The sequence below is a fragment of the Rhincodon typus genome, chromosome 17 (genome assembly GCF_021869965.1).
Source record: "Rhincodon typus isolate 14 chromosome 17, sRhiTyp1.1, whole genome shotgun sequence".
Lineage (NCBI taxonomy): Eukaryota > Metazoa > Chordata > Chondrichthyes > Orectolobiformes > Rhincodontidae > Rhincodon > Rhincodon typus.
The window spans coordinates 36,819,575-36,835,315 of record NC_063348.1 but is presented as its reverse complement, the minus strand read 5'-3'; the positions used below and the strand labels follow the sequence as shown (position 1 = coordinate 36,835,315).

Sequence of the window (15,741 nt, the reverse complement as noted above, 5' to 3'; positions counted from 1 at the left end):
ATTCTCCAGCATCTGCAGTTCCTACTATCTCTAATGTTCTGGGCACCTGGGTTTGAATCTCACCATGGCAGATGGTGGAATTTGAAAATTCATAGAAACAAATCTGGCATGAGGAGTCTAATGATGACTCTGAAGCCCTTGTAGATTGTCACAAAAATCCCACCTGGTTCACTAATGTCCTTTAGGGAAGGAAACTGCCATCCTTACCTGGTCTGGCCTACATGTGATTCCAGACTCTTAGCAATATGGTTGACTCTTAGCTGCCCTCTGGGCAATTAGGGATGGGCAATAAATGCTGCCTGGCCAGCGATGCCCTCATCCTGTGAATGAATAAAAGGGAAAAAAAATTCCTAATCCCATTCTCCACTGTCTTTCTGTTACCCATCATTCTGTCTCCAATGTTATTCAAATTCCTCGAACAGCAATGGTTTCTGTCTCTGTCACATCCATTTATGAAGGATTCCATGCCCCCCCAGCCTTCCAAGTGAAGAATGTTTTTCTGACCCCCAAATGTCCCACACTGTTCACTTTAAACTCATGGCCTCATGTTGCTGATTGCTAAACCGTTAAAAATAGCTTTATTAGTACAGTTTGTATTATCTGTGTCAAGGTGATTTTTTTTTTTTCCCCCAAAAAAGAGCAAGTGGAATGCTTTTCTTTATTGGATGAGGCATAGAATACAACAGCAGTGATGTACTGCTAGAGCTGTATACAATTCTGGTTAGGCCACCATTAGAATTTTGTGCACAGTTTTGGTCACCCAGGTCACAGGAAGGACACCATTGCTCTGGACAGAGTTCAGAGGAGATTTACGATGATGATTCGTGGCTTGAAAGTTGCAGCTATGAGGAACGACTGGATCGGCTAAGGTTGATTTCCTTGGAAGTGAGGAGGTAACTTGATTGAGATGTGCAAAATTGAGGGGTTGAGACAGGGGAGACAGATTTCCCCTGGGGAAGCAGGTGCAGATTTAAGGTGATAGGTTGAAGGATTAGAGTGAACGTAAGAAAAAAAAACTTCTTCATCCAGAGGGTGGTGAAAATCTGGACTTCGCTACCCAGTTTGGTATTGAGGCAGGGACCCTCAACCCATTTAAATATATCTGGACCCACACCTGAAATGCTGTAACCTGCAAGGCTACAGACCAGATATTCGGAGATGGGATATTTTTGGTTAGTGCAGATATGATGGGCTGAATGGCCGCTTTCTATGCCATAACTTTTCTATGGTTCTATCTTCTTGGCCTTCTCTCATTCAACAGAAGGGCTCTTGGTGTCTCAAGTCTCTACTCACAGCTATAGGTTCCTAACTCTGGGATCATCTCGGTGAATTTAAGTTGTACATGCTCAGCAATTTGAATATCCTAACCATAACTGAATTCACAAAACTGCCCATACTTAACTCTGGCACAACAATTTCCTTGTAGAGGATTAGGTGCTGGGAACATTGAGGGCTAGCCATACTCCACGAGGGCATGGCGGAAGCCATTCAAAATCAAATTGTAAATGAGGACTTTATCTTACTGCCCAAGCCAGGCTGCAAGGTAGCCCATTCCTTGTTAAACCCAAGTGGGGAACTGGGAAAAATTTGTTGCACATCCATAATGCTGACTTCAACTGGTGAGAGTCTGGTGGGAATATAGTCACTGTCTCTCTCAGTCATCCAGAAAGGTGATGTTCCATCACGCTAATTGTATTAAAAAAAAAAAGTACACAAATCAGTAAAGAACTATATATTTATATCAAATCTATTACAGGCTACTGTTAGCACCCAGTGGAATCAGTTTGATTTGCTCATTGAAGTTAGTCCATCAGTTGGATATAATTGTTTGAGATGAGCTGTCATCTTGCATTTTTGAGCTTTTTCATTTTTTTGTACTTCCACACTCTCATTAGTTTAATCCTCCATCAAACCTGCATAGCTTTCAACCATGTGTGATGTTTGACTGCTCCATTGATTAGTGCTGGCTCTAACTCATTAATAAGGCTAGGTGTCTGCACGCTAATTAAATGCAGCGGTGTTAAGTATTTCATTAACTGAAGTTAAATGAAAGATCATGCTTCCATTCTGTGATTTAAGCATTCTTGCAAATTCACACAATTGGTTTCAATTTTCTATAGTGAAAGTCATTTCTTCTTTGGGTTTCAAAGAGTCAGAATGTGTGATTGATAAGTGTCCAAGCCAACAAACTGATCATTTCATTGAATTTGTTGTAGACCAAGAAGTGCAAAGGTTAAAGATCGGATTGGATTCTTTGCTGGCCTCAAATGAAGAAAAGGTAAGGAATAACTTCCATATTCTCCCTAATCCTCGCTTTTTTTTCCACTTTCTCCCTCCTGTCCCACACCACAATGTGGAAAAGGTATTTCCTGACTTCAGGCTGAGAGGTGTTTTTAAGATTCTGTCCTCTCATGCAATTGTGGTTTAGTGGCTAGGATTCTTGTCTCTGAGTCAAAAGGTTGTGGTTTCAAGCTGCACTCCTGAAATCCGAGGACATGATCCAGACAGATACTCCCCAGTGCAGAACTGAGAGAATGTTGGAGTGATTGGAGGTTCCCTTTCAGAGAGAGAACACGTTGAACCAAAGTCCTGCTTGGCCCCTGAAAAAAAAATCTATACTATTTCAAAGAAGACCAAGGAGAGTTCTGATTAACATTTCCTTTATGACTCAGCAATATTTTAAAAACAAAAACAAAAACAGAAATGTGGCCTTTAATTATTGTTTGTGAGCGTTAGCTCAAAGAAAAATGGCTGCTGCTTGCCACATTACATTTCAAAATTATTCCCTTAGCTGTTTAAATAATTTGAGCTCTCCTGACATTGAGGAAAACATTTTCAAAATGCATGCCTTCCTTTTGTTGTGGAGTCTCCCAGTTTTCAAAGATGGTTTTATTCAATGACAGGACCATCGGATAGAAGAGTTGAGTCGCCTGTTGGCCCAGTGTAAAATGATGAAGCAGATGATAATGACTCAAGGTAAGGGAAGCGCATCAAGTTTCTATCTCAGATTATAGTCCAGCCGAATCAGATTTATTTTTGTCCTTTTTCACAACCACTTGGGCCAGTAGTTATGTGGACAGATTCTGAAGCTGTGATTCCAGGTGGGAAAGACCAGTGAGATGATGTTTGGAATTTATCGGAACCCATTAAAACAGGGGTGATGGCCAATAACTTGGGCAGACGTGCCAGTGTTAGATTGCTGGCATCAGAAAAGCTGTACGAAGGTAAGTTGGTGGCAAGTATGTTCTGACCAGGAACCACATCCATCAGTAGCAGTGTGTCAATTAGATTCATTAATAACCTTCTTGAGAGCAATTATCCCTGAGACCGCCGGAATTTAATGGTTGCTGAAGCATGTAATGAACTCCCATGACTCCCCAAACTGCCCAGAAAACCGTTGTCAGGTCTGCTTTGGCCTCAGGATCCCTCATATTCACAGCCAGTCAGTGCCCGAGCAAGGTACCCAATATCAGTAAGTATGAGGGGAGCACTGAAAGTCACTCTTCCTGCCCTTGACTCCACTGACCCTGCTCCACCAGCCCCCCATCATGCAATAGGGTGACCCCTCCTTGCAGTACCCATCCCGCCCACCACTATAACTTTTCTATTATTCCTTTTGGAAAGGAACACCACCTGTATATAGGCATCCATCAGCAATCTTCTCAGTTGGCCTAGAAACATTACCTGTAGCAAGAACCGTGCCCAGTGGTGCTGCCATCAGTGGAGGTGGCAAGCTTCTGGTTGGCGTTCCAATAGTTGGGAATTCCACCCCATTCAGGAACAAAAGCAGAAGTTGCTGGAAAAACTCAACAGGTCTGGCAGCATCTGTGAAGAAAAAAGAATCAGAGTTAAAGTTTGAGGTCCGGTGACACTTCCCTTCTAGCATCTGCAGTTCTTTTGGTTTTTATTTAGTATCCACCCCATTCAGGTCTTGATTACATGCAAGGCCTAAGTCAGACCAGATAGATGTCTGAGGATGCTTAAGTTGAATCAGGCCTCCCCCCAGAAGCAACATTAGTGTATCTCTAGTTCTCCACGCAGGGGAGGTGGACAGCCAATGTCTTTATCCATCACTGGTCAAATGTGTCATGTCTCAGGACATTTGTGTTCCCTCTCTAATCACTCTCCTCTCACTTCTTCCTTATAATTTATTAGCATTTTATTTCTGTTGCTGGAATGCATCTTTTCTTTTAAAAAAAAAAAAAGTCATTTTCTACATTAACTTAAAATAAATGACAGCAATTATCTGGCTCATTCCTCTTACAATGCCTTGATCAATCAGAGTCAACCTGCCTGGCTTACACTGAAACAAAGCTCGGCAGCTAACTGTCAATCATCACTAACTAGGGCATTCTCCATTGGCACTGTCTGTACCAATCAGTCTACTTGCCAACCACTCCAGTTTCTTCTCATGCAATATAAAATGTCGTTCCCCTTTTATATTTTCTTCTGAACAAATGTCCTGATGAGTGTAAGAGAACTTTTGACAATGCGTCTTTTTTAGCAGATTTCAAGTTCTGCACTGACAAACAACAATATTTTTCTTTGCTTAAATGGTCTTGTACTCCAGATGTTACAACAGGGAGTATAGTCAATGTTTTTAAGAGGTTTTCTACTGGAATGTTATTAAAATATGAATGGGTCCTGTTATGAGTTATGAGTTCACCAGGTAAAGACAAAGGGTTCCATGTGAGTGTGTCACTTTTTGCACCCAAGATAATTTATGGATGGGCCTCAGGAAAGTGTCAGTATTTATGGGGAGGTCCCCAAGAACAAATTGAGCATGAAGTTGTTAGGTTATCATAGAAATCCAACTGGTTCACCCATTTCCTTTAGTGAAGGAAACCTGTTGTTTTGAACCAGTTCACATCAATGTGGTTGATTTATAACTGCCCACCAAAGTGGTCTGGCAAGCTCCAGCGAAACCTTTATGTGGAATGGAATTGTGAGAGTACCTTGACCTCATCGCCTGTAGCTGTTCAAGGAGGCAGCTCATCAACACCTTCTGAATGGACAACCTTACATGACGTCCATTGCACAGGAATTCAGAAAATACAAGGTGCAACCCTACAATGAGCAAAATGAGGCAGTCGCATTTTAAAATAATTAGAGATAGTCAAATTGATTATTTCTTAACCAAAGAAATTTTTAGCAATGTCTAATTTTGTTTTATTTCAGGGTCTTCTGAAAGGATATTAATGGGGAGCAGTGAGGAAGAGTTAAGTGGCTGTTCAATGAATGCTACCCCTACTAAAGTGGCTCACTCCGAAGTAATGAGACCAGAGGTGATAATTATAATATTGCTTTTTAAAGGATGCCTCTATTTCAGTTTAAATGTATAAATAAAAAAACTTACTCCTTTATTGTTCAATAAACCCAACCATTTGAAATTTCTCTCTTGTTCCAATATAGGTCTCGCCCAATATCTCCTCATCTCCGGTAGGACCTCACCTGACACCAGTCGAGTTTGAAATGAGGTAAGGAAATTCAACTGTGAATTTGTTGTTGAGGCAGAGATCCTGAAAAGCCTCCAGGGAAGAGTGGATGGGTATTTGCAGCAAGAATGATAAACTCGGAAAGAGGAAGTGGTGTGATAATGGGATTAGATTTGTATTTATTTTAATTCACTTGTGGGACATGAGCATTGCTGGCTGGTTGCATTTGTGGCCTGTCCTAGTTTCCCTTGAGAAGGTGGTGGTGAGCTGCCTCCTTGAACCAAAGCAATTCATTTGCTGGATGTTGACCCACAATGCCCTTAGGGTGGGGAATTCCAGGATTTTGATCCAAAGATAGTGAAGGAACAGCGATATATTTCCATGTCAGGCTGGTGTGTGGCTTGGAGGCGAACTTGCATGCGGTGGTGTTAGAATGTGTCTGTTGCCCTTGTGCTTCTAGACAGAAGTGACCGTAAGTTTGGAAGGTGCTGTTTATGGATCTTTGAATTTCTGCTTTACATCTTGTGGATGGCAAATATTGGTATTACTGAGCGTCAGTGTTGGAGTGTCTGACTTTTTATGGTGTGGTGCCAATCAAGCAGGCAGGTTTTTCCTTGATGGTGTCAAATTTTTTGTGTTGCTGGATCTGCATTCACCAGAAAAATTGGAAGTATTCCATCACACTGCTAACCTGTGTCTTGTAAATGGTGGACAATCTTTGGAGAGTCAGGAAGTGAGTTACTCACTAGAGTATTCCTAGCCTCTGACTTGATCTTATAGCCACTCGATTTATATGGTGAGACCGCTTCAGTTTCTGGTCAATGGTGAACCCCAGGATGTTGCTAGTGGGGTATTCAATGATGGTAATGCCATTGAATGTCAAAGGGCAGTGATTAGATGGTCATTATCTAGCAGTTATGTAATGTGAATATTATTTGTCACTTATCAGCCCAAGCCTTGATATTGTCCAGGTCTTGCTGCATTTGAACATCAGTCTACAAGTAAGCAAGCTGGACTAAACAGTTTTCCTCCCAAATGGCCAAAGACGACATCATTACATCATGTGATTATATTATTAAAGTGACAGTCCAAAGTACTTACACAGAGATGCAACAGATCCCACACACCTCCCCCACTAAAACTTAACATCAGAGGCTCCTGCCATGAAAACATGTATAATTGTACATGTAACAATCAGTCGGTAAGACGTTCTGGTGGATGTTGATTCCGTGGCTGTTGTTGCACCTTGAGCTTATTTTTCTCATTGGTTTCTCTGGCCCTTCTCTTTTCCTCAGAAAACCTTCTGTGCTAGTTGTTCCACTTCACATTCAAAGTCAGCAGTTCTTTTAGGTGTTTATGTCATGTATTTCTTGGTAAATTGGTTGACCACCCCATTTACAATCACTGGCTCGAGTTTTCAAAGTCTCTTTTCCACATTCATCCTTTGTAATGACTTGATGAACTATCAATTTGTTTACAGTTCCTTGCTGAGATATTTCTAGTATTTCTAGACCCTGTCTAATTTTTTTAAAAATCATCTTTAAACCACTTCACCAAAGAACTAAGCTAAGATGTTTCACAGCTTAGTACAATCTCTTCACCTACTATCGCCACCAAGTTCTTAAGTTGCTTTGTGATTTCTGCTGGGTTTTTTTCTCCCCCACTATTGATGAGGTTTTCGAGCTGAGATTTTGCACATGGAAAATTACTTCTGCAGAATCTGAAGGAGCTGTCTCAGAAGTTATGCATTCAAAATGTCAATTTTCACTTCCTCAAATCACTGTTCTCTAGAGAGTTTGTGATTCCAGTGTTCAGATCTTGGATGGCAACCATAGCACTTGCTTGGTTTTATTCAGGTCATGTACTAAAAGATAGTGTTTTTCCAGCATGCAGTAGTTCATTTGTTCAGATTTTTTCCAGATAGAATTGACTTTGGGTTTCACCATTTTCCACTCCAGGGTGATCATTCCTTTCTCTTCAACAACAATGTCACCCTAGAATTTCGGCAAGACTGCTAGCCTTTCTTTCACTTTAAAGGAAGCTGTGGCCTGTTGATCTCATAAATCACAGGTACATTATCCTGTACCTTCCCATTTCAGATTGTAGATTTATAGTTCACCAGTAGAACCTACCAGTGTTATTTCATATATTTCACTGGGATGAAGTACCACAGTCCCTTTCTATGGAAGCATTGGGCTTAGTAAGCACGCAGCAGAGAATGGTGGTGCTACCTTCACCAGCTTCCTTGTTCTGAAGCATTGGTTTGAAAAGTACCAGAAGGGCATTAAACTTCAATGAAGCACAGGTTTGTTTGACTCTGATGTTGCAACTGTATTTTCCACTACCCTGTGGTTTACGTTTGTGAATAAGCAGCTTAACGATGGATCCTTTTACTTAATTTTGTATTTGGCACTCGACTGAAGTGGAGTGGATATGTTTATCTGTGTACCGCTATATCTACTGATGTCACAACGCAGGATGGCAGTATCATCCTCTTGAGCTGCTTCATCCTTAAGCTTTTGCTTGAAGGTCAGAGGCAAGGCTGCAACCGTCAGGTGAGCTCTTGATTGTGCATTACCAATGTCACAGGTATAGTGATCATTGTCAATCTCTTCAAGCAGAATAATTGTAAGGCTTAATAAAGTTCCATCCTGGTTCAATTCATTCTTATTTGGTTGGATTTCTCTCTTGACCTTTGGCCTGATTCCATAAGGCACTGGTCTAGCTTAGAACATAGAACACAGAACATTACAGCGCAGTACAGGCCCTTCGGCCCTCGATGTTGCGCCGACCTGTGAAACCAATCTGAAGCCCATCTAACCTACACTATTCCATTATCATCCATATGTTTATCCAATGACCATTTAAATGCCCTTAAAGTGGGCGAGTCTACTATTTTTGCAGGCAGGGCATTCCACGCCCTTACTACTCTCTGAGTAAAGAACCTACCTCTGACATCTGTCCTATATCTATCACCCCTCAATTTAAAGCCATGTCCCCTCGTGCTAGCCATCACCATCTGAGGAAAAAGGCTCCCACTGTCCACCCTATCTAATCCTCTGATCATCTTGTATGTCTCTATTAAGTCACCTCTTAACCTTCTTCTCGCTAACGAAAACAGCCTCAAGTCCCTCAGCCTTTCCTCATAAGACCTTCCCGCCATACCAGGCAACATCCTGGTAAATCTCCTCTGCACCCTTTCCAATGCTTCCACATCCTTCCTATAATGCGGTGACCAGAACTGTACGCAATACTCCAAGTGCGGCCGCACCAGAGTTTTGTACAGCTGCAACATGACCTCATGGCTCCGAAACTCAATCCCTCTACCAATAAAACCTAACACACCGTATGCCTTCTTAACAACGCTATCAACCTGGGTGGCAACTTTCAGTGATCTATGCACATGGACACCGAGATCTCTCTGCTCATCCACACTACCAAGAATCTTACCATTAGCCCAGTACTCTGTATTCCTGTTACTCCTTCCAAAGTGAATCACCTCACACTTTTCCGCACTAAACTCCATTTGCCACCTCTCAGCCCAGCTCTGCAGCTTATCTATGTCCCTCTGTAACCTGCAACATCCTTCCGCACTATCCAGAACTCCACCGAGTTTGGTGTCATCCGCAAATTTACTAACCCATCCTTCTACGCCGTCATCTAGGTCATTTATAAAAATGACAAACAGCAGTGGCCCCAAAACAGATCCTTGAGGTACACCACTAGTAACTGAACTCCAGGATGAACATTTCCCATCAACCACCACCCTCTGTCTTCTTACAGCTAGCCAATTTCTGATCCAAACCGCTAAATCAGCCTCAATCCCATGCCTCCGTATTTTCTGCAATAGCCTACCATGGGGAACCTTATCAAACGCTTTACTGAAATCCATATACACCACATCAACCGCTTTACCCTCATCCACCTGTTTGGTTACCTTCTTTGCAACATTCACATTGATACAACCCCTGAAAAGACACCACTTTGTCTGTATTCATTCTTATTACAATTTTTGAGGGTTGCTCCCAATGTGTCCACTCCATTCCTACTGATTTCCCATTTAGTAAAAGTATCAGTTGGTCTCACCAGCAACGGCTAGCGTGTTTAATAACAGCTCTTCTTCGGACTGTAAGTCTCAGCTTTTCTTTTTGTACCATCCAGGTTCTCTTCCTAGGTTTGATTTCTGCATTTTTGCTGCATTTTGTTCATGTTTCTTCCTCAAATATGAGGAATGTTCAATGTTTTTTTTTCCACAGTTTCTGCATACAACATCTTTATATCAGCAATTTGCTGCTGCATGACCTCTTTTTCCACTCCAATGGCAGTTTTCAGTCTGTGTTGCTGCTTGTCTCTCAGCTGGCTTTTGTGTGCACTCACGCTCGAGCCTAGCTGTTGTGCTTCCTTAGCTGCTAGTTCCATTGAGACAGCTATTTCCGGTGCTTTCTTTAAGTCTTGGATCCTTTCCATCAGTAATCTCTCCTGATTTTTTTTTCACATCTTAAACCACACACCGGTCTGTCTCTGGTAGTGTTATTTAAGTTGTTTCCAAATCCACAGTATGGTGCTGCCATCTTTAAAATTGCTGCAAACTGGGCAATAGATTCATCATCATGCTTGTTACGTCTAGTGAATCTGAATCTTTCAGCAGTCACCAATGGTTTTGGCGAAAAATGGTTCGGTAGGATTCCTATTGTTTCTTCTTAAGTTTTTGAACCCAACATCTCTGTACCAGAGATAACAAGGTATAGAGCTGGATGAAAACAGTAGGCCAAGCAGCATCAGAGGAGCAGGAAAGCTGACCTTTCGGGTCGAGACCCTTCTTCAGAAATCATTGCAACATTGCTTCAATTTGGTTAGCTTAAACAAAATAAATAAAGTCTCTCTCTGTATAGGAATTCCAGATTTCTGAATTTTCTTCATACGGTTCCACGGCACCAAAGTTTCCTGCCATTTTAAAATGGAAAATGTCTATGTAGCGTGGTGTCCCACAGAAACTTTAGCGCTACCATCTTCCAATTTAAAACAATGTATTTGTGAGGCTGCCTCTCCTTCACTTAATACTTTTGTGTCTATACTCTTGGCTCAAAACATATCCCTTTGTGAAGGGTATTCATTCCTGTTCCTTCAGGGTGGAGAGTATATGGTGAGCTTCTCCTTCACTTAATACTTTATTTTATCCACACTGACTGTACCTATCATTTCCTCTTTTTCAAAGTGCCTCTGATATCCGTCGTGAGGACCACAATTTTTAATGAATTAGGGGATTTATTAAGAAGGCATTTCACTCTAAAACGCAGCAAGCTATGATAAACTGTTTCCCTCCAAAATGGCTGATGATATTACCATGTCACATGATTGGATTATTAAAGTGACAATCCACCTACGTAAACACACAACAGGAGAGTCATTGAAGCAGCTGAAGGTATTTTGATTGCTCGATCATAAGCTATCACAAGCGATCAAAAGCTTGATCAGAGAGAGATTGTAAGGAATGTCTTAAAAGAGGAGCCAGACATACAAAGGATTAGGAAGGAATTCCAATGCTTGTGATCCAGGAAGGTCTTCCACCTAAAAGGACGATGGTAGCAGGTACATGGAAATGCGTCCACATGCAAGTTCCCCTCCAAGCCACTCATTGTCCTGAGATGGAAATATATTGCTGTTCCTTCAATATCACCACTACACACACTACTGCTACCCCCAACACCACCTCTGTGCCCATGGCATTGTGGGCCTACCTAATGCATATGGACTACAGTTCAAGGAGGCAGTTCACCACCACCTCTTCAAGAGAAACTAGTTATGGGCAATAAGTGCTGGCCCAGCCAGCGATACATGCATCACATGAATGAATAAAATAAATGCTCCTGAACTGTTGAGATTTTCACATTTTCTGTTTTGCTTTCAGATTTCTAGGACCTTCCAACAATTTGTTTTTGTAAGATAGCGAGCCCACTTTGCTCTTTAACTAGATCTGTGAAGGGTTTTCATTTGGACCCCCACTTATGTACAGACCTTGCTCAATTTTTGTACTTCCTGCACATTTCTGTTTCTTAAATCCCACAGGATACAACCACGACAGACCTCAGCCAGCTTAGACGAGCTGAACAGTGGACAAACTGAGAAGGTTAGAGCACTGGCCATTCACACTAATGGGTTTGCGAAATAGTCTTGAGCTCAGCTCTCTCTTCCTGTCTTTAGCAGGATAATTAAAACTTAAAAGGTGTATCTGAAGTGATTAGTGATGGGAACACAAGACTGACCTGGAATAAAAAGACAGGTGACATTTTAAAGCAGTACCACAGGAACTCTGAGACTAGGCCACTGGAGCATTGTTGACAAGTGTGGCCTTAGTTTATGATTTATCCCTCAATACTCTACTGGGACCCTCTGTTGATTTTGTGGCCAAACCTCTCGAATGAAGTTTGTATCCACAATAGATTGTTTAGATGCAAACATTGCCTAAAAATTAGGGCAAGGAAATGTCTTCCACAAACACCAGTTTCTGCTAGGTCAGTTGTTATTTTAAGTCCAATATAGACTTTTTTTTTGTTAAGCAAAGGTATTAAGGGATACAGGCCAAAGAAAAGTATATCGAGTTTGGCCGCAGGTCATCCATAATCTCATTGAACAGCAGAAAAGGCTCGAGGGACTGAATGACCTACTCCTGTACCTATGTTACTATAATCTTGAAATAAGAGCTGGACTATTCTGGCGTTAAATCAGGAAGCACTCTTCCATGCAAAGTCGTGAGAGATCTTGAACTCTGCCCCAAAAGAACTGATGATACAGTATTTCCCTTGGTGATTCTTTGGCATCTCTATTGGTGCGCCACCCATTTACCCAAGCACTACTCATAGGATCAGACCTTCTACTTCCAACAAAGCATTCAAAACTGATTGTCATTTGTATCAATGTGTATTCCAATTTTGTGTAGCAAAGCTATCTGTGCATACTAACAAGATGTCAATATTAATTATTTTTCATCAATCCATACTCTTGCCTTTCTCGCCTCCTGCATATCAACAGCTATCAGACTTGGAAAAAGAAGAGTCTGCACATTCTGAGGTAGTAACTCATTTACTTAACCTCTAACGTCCATTTTCCCACTCCTATTTGCTGATGTATTATTGTTCTTTCACTTCATTGTCTATATGTGTGTGTGTACTTTATGGAAAAGTGAGTCTTGAAAGTAGTATTTCAAACTTGGAGGTACTCCCTCCTCTCTGAAATCTCTGGAATATTTTAACACAGCATTAATTTATTTCTGTCTGTTCTGTAAACTGACTGTTTCTGACAAAGCCCTTTTTTTTTCTGTCCTCACTCCTACTCGGGATATCGGCCTATTATGTAGGATGATTATTGACCATCTCTAGTTGTCCTGGTAACATGATGGTGGGCCTTCAGCATGAACCACTGCAAGCGGTTTTTTTAATATAGATGAGTGGCATGTTAAGCAGTTAAGAGTCAACAAAGTTAGTGTGAGATTGAGATAATATTTAGATCACACTGGGAAAGGATGAAAATTTATTTTTGATCAAGTGTATTAGTCAATCAGTTGAATTATTACAACAATCTGATTAGATTTCAATCTCAAATATTTTCAATGGCTTTCAAATTCTCAGTTAAGAGTTAGATCCATGTTCTTTGGATCACTAGTTCAGTAAGGTAACACAACACTCCTGTAGATGGACAACGAGCATCTTTTCAGAATGCCTGGATAAAAGAGCTTTTATGTTCTCTTGTACTTCCAATAATAATTTTATTGAAATGTGTTCACTGTTATATTGTGCAGAAAAGCAATTTGTTGCAGAGCGTAATCCCACAACATTTAAAGTTAAGGTGCATTTTGGTCTGATTGCATCCTTGCTGCTGAGAGGATATTTCCCAAAGCTGGAGATTCTGGAATCTGGGGGGTACAGTCTCAGGGTGAGGGGACAGCCTGAGTTGAATTTGAAGTTCAGTAACAAACGTGCTGAATGGCAGAGCAGGCTCAAGGGGCAGTATGGCTTATGCTAATCCTTGTTCTGATGTTTCTTCTGAATGGACGCAGAAGTTCCAAGCAGTTGAAGAACCGATGCATCCTATAAAGAAGGAGACAGAACCAGCATTCCTGTATCACGTTGTTGAACCTAAGGCCATTCCAAGACACTTCACAGGCAGTGACACGGTTTTGAATTGTAGGCGACCAATTTTCTATTCGCTTCCTACAAGCGGCAATGTGCCAATGACCAGAATAGCTTCCTCCTCTTTGCTCATGTTCGTTGAGGGGTTTTAAGATAGTGGGGAGAAATGCAGGATGGTCATTTCCGTAAGTGGCCTAAGTGTATGTCCATGATTTGGTATATTTGCATGGTTCTCTATTAGGAGTGTAGAATATGCTCAGTCTCAGGCTTTCTGGCCATGATCTCAAGTGATGAGAGGTTGCAGAATTCCCTCCCTTCCATGTCAGCAGTTTTCCTTCCTCCTGATGACATAGGATCCCAGTTAAGAATCTTCCCTGAGCCACTTAAGGCTGAAACTGCAACATGTTAACCCCCATTACCTTAGCCCCTGTGATTTGAAGAACTGCAAAGGGTAGCAATTGGTATGGCTTGCACCTGTTTTCCTCCGAGCCCAAAGTCTACCAATTTAGCAATGTTTATCCCACTGTGAAGTTTATGGGGCCCGATTACCTTCAGATGCTCTAGACTGGCCTCTAAAATGGACATTGGGCTCCTCAAATAATTATATGAGGGATGTGACTCTCTAAATGTAATTCATAATCAGGGCTATTTGTTCATCCTCGTGAGCTTTGTATAGCATTACTACGCAGGACCATAAGGGAGATCCCAATCCTATTTGAGAAATAAGGCCCTAGCTGTCATCCATGGTGTATCTATTAACTTCAACAACCAGGAAGATCCAAAGAGCTATAAATCTAGAAAGCCAGCCTTCACCACAACTGACCACCTAATGCTCCTGCAAATGAGAGTCTACTCTAGGACTGTTGCAGCATTCTGGAGCTTCACCATCCAGCAGATTATCATGAGGGATCTTCACAGGTTTTTAACTGAAGCAGAGATTGCATTGTACAGAAAGTAATTGTTCTGATAGATTTCACTTGGTCCATATAATCTTACGAACTGGCTGATGGATCAGTGAAGAATGTTCCAAAGTATTTCTTTGCCTATTGACCCTTGGTCATAATAGGACATTGTAGTAGCCTTGATGAACCAAGTCAACTTTGAATGCATCTTCATAATGGTCCAGTATTTATTAGGCATCTGTTGTCTTTGTATGATAGAACAAGCCATACCCGAGTAACAGCAAATACCAGACCCTTCCAGGGAAACTTCCACAGTCTAATCACCAGGACAACTCTGAACAGTTCCCACCGAAGCAGAAAGTGACTACTATCCCAAACACGCCACCTATGAGCCTGGTAGACTTGGAAAACACCTCCGTCAATCTGAGTATGTATCATCGGTAAAATTCACTTCCCTGTGTTTGTAGATGTTTGCACTACAGGAGGTAGTCAGTCCGCTTATTGTGCTTGCGCTTGTTCTTTTGGAAAGGTTAGCCTAAAATTGCTGCAGCTCAGAAACTGGCCAGTTATGTGCTCAGGTTCTGGAGGTGGGGGAGGGGGTGTTTGCGTCAGTGTTTTACATGTTCTGTTTACCGGGGCTCAAGGAGATGGAAGGGACAGTGAATGAGCATTGAATGGTGTGTGTTCAGGAGGGGCAAAAATACTCAAACAACTCATTAAATAACAGAGGCTGCTATGTGTGCAGCTGTTTCCAGATGTCCCAGTGAGCTGCTCACTGAACAAGTTTTACATGTCAGTTGTGCTGAAGGGGTATTGGCATGCAAAGTGAATCTCTTTTAAAAAAAAAATTTATCTGTAATGGAACAGTAGCTGCATGTTTCAAAAACGACTGAAAAACTACCTTTAAGATGTAACAAAAGAAGCTTGGTTTTCATATTTGTGAAGGACACTGAGATATCCTGGCAGGGAGAGAAACAGAATTTGTAATAAGTTTCACAATTGGCAAGCATCATTGCTTGAAAAGAAAAGTTGCTTATTGGGTAGTTGGGGAGTAAATGGGGATGAGTGAGGTATATATTTTTACAAAACTACCGCAGAAACAATGGGCCAAATAGCCTCCTTTGGTGCCGTGATATTCTGTTGTAAATTTTCATCTTCAGTAGTTCAACAGGACAGATTATGCACTCTCTATAAAACCCTGACTGACTTTCATTGCTGTGAAGAATGCATAGAACCAAAACTCTGTGTATGTGTATGTGTATGTGCGTGTGCATGTGC

At 41.5% G+C, this 15,741-nt stretch overlaps 1 protein-coding gene across 7 annotated transcripts in view; it reads left to right on the top strand.

Moving 5' to 3' along the window:
- The window catches only part of LOC109911635 (liprin-beta-2), a 231,286-nt gene that overhangs the window by 192,198 nt on the left and 23,347 nt on the right, over positions 1-15,741 (top strand). For 6 of the 7 annotated variants that reach the window (XM_048607121.1, XM_048607120.1, XM_020510979.2 and 3 more), the window contains 7 exons: positions 2,217-2,278; positions 2,904-2,976; positions 5,179-5,285; positions 5,413-5,477; positions 11,502-11,562; positions 12,465-12,503; positions 14,722-14,890. In XM_048607121.1, coding sequence (XP_048463078.1) covers positions 2,217-2,278; positions 2,904-2,976; positions 5,179-5,285; positions 5,413-5,477; positions 11,502-11,562; positions 12,465-12,503; positions 14,722-14,890 — 576 coding nt within the window. The remainder of the gene's footprint in view (positions 1-2,216; positions 2,279-2,903; positions 2,977-5,178; positions 5,286-5,412; positions 5,478-11,501; positions 11,563-12,464; positions 12,504-14,721; positions 14,891-15,741) is intronic. The other variant, XM_048607119.1, reaches the window with a different exon arrangement.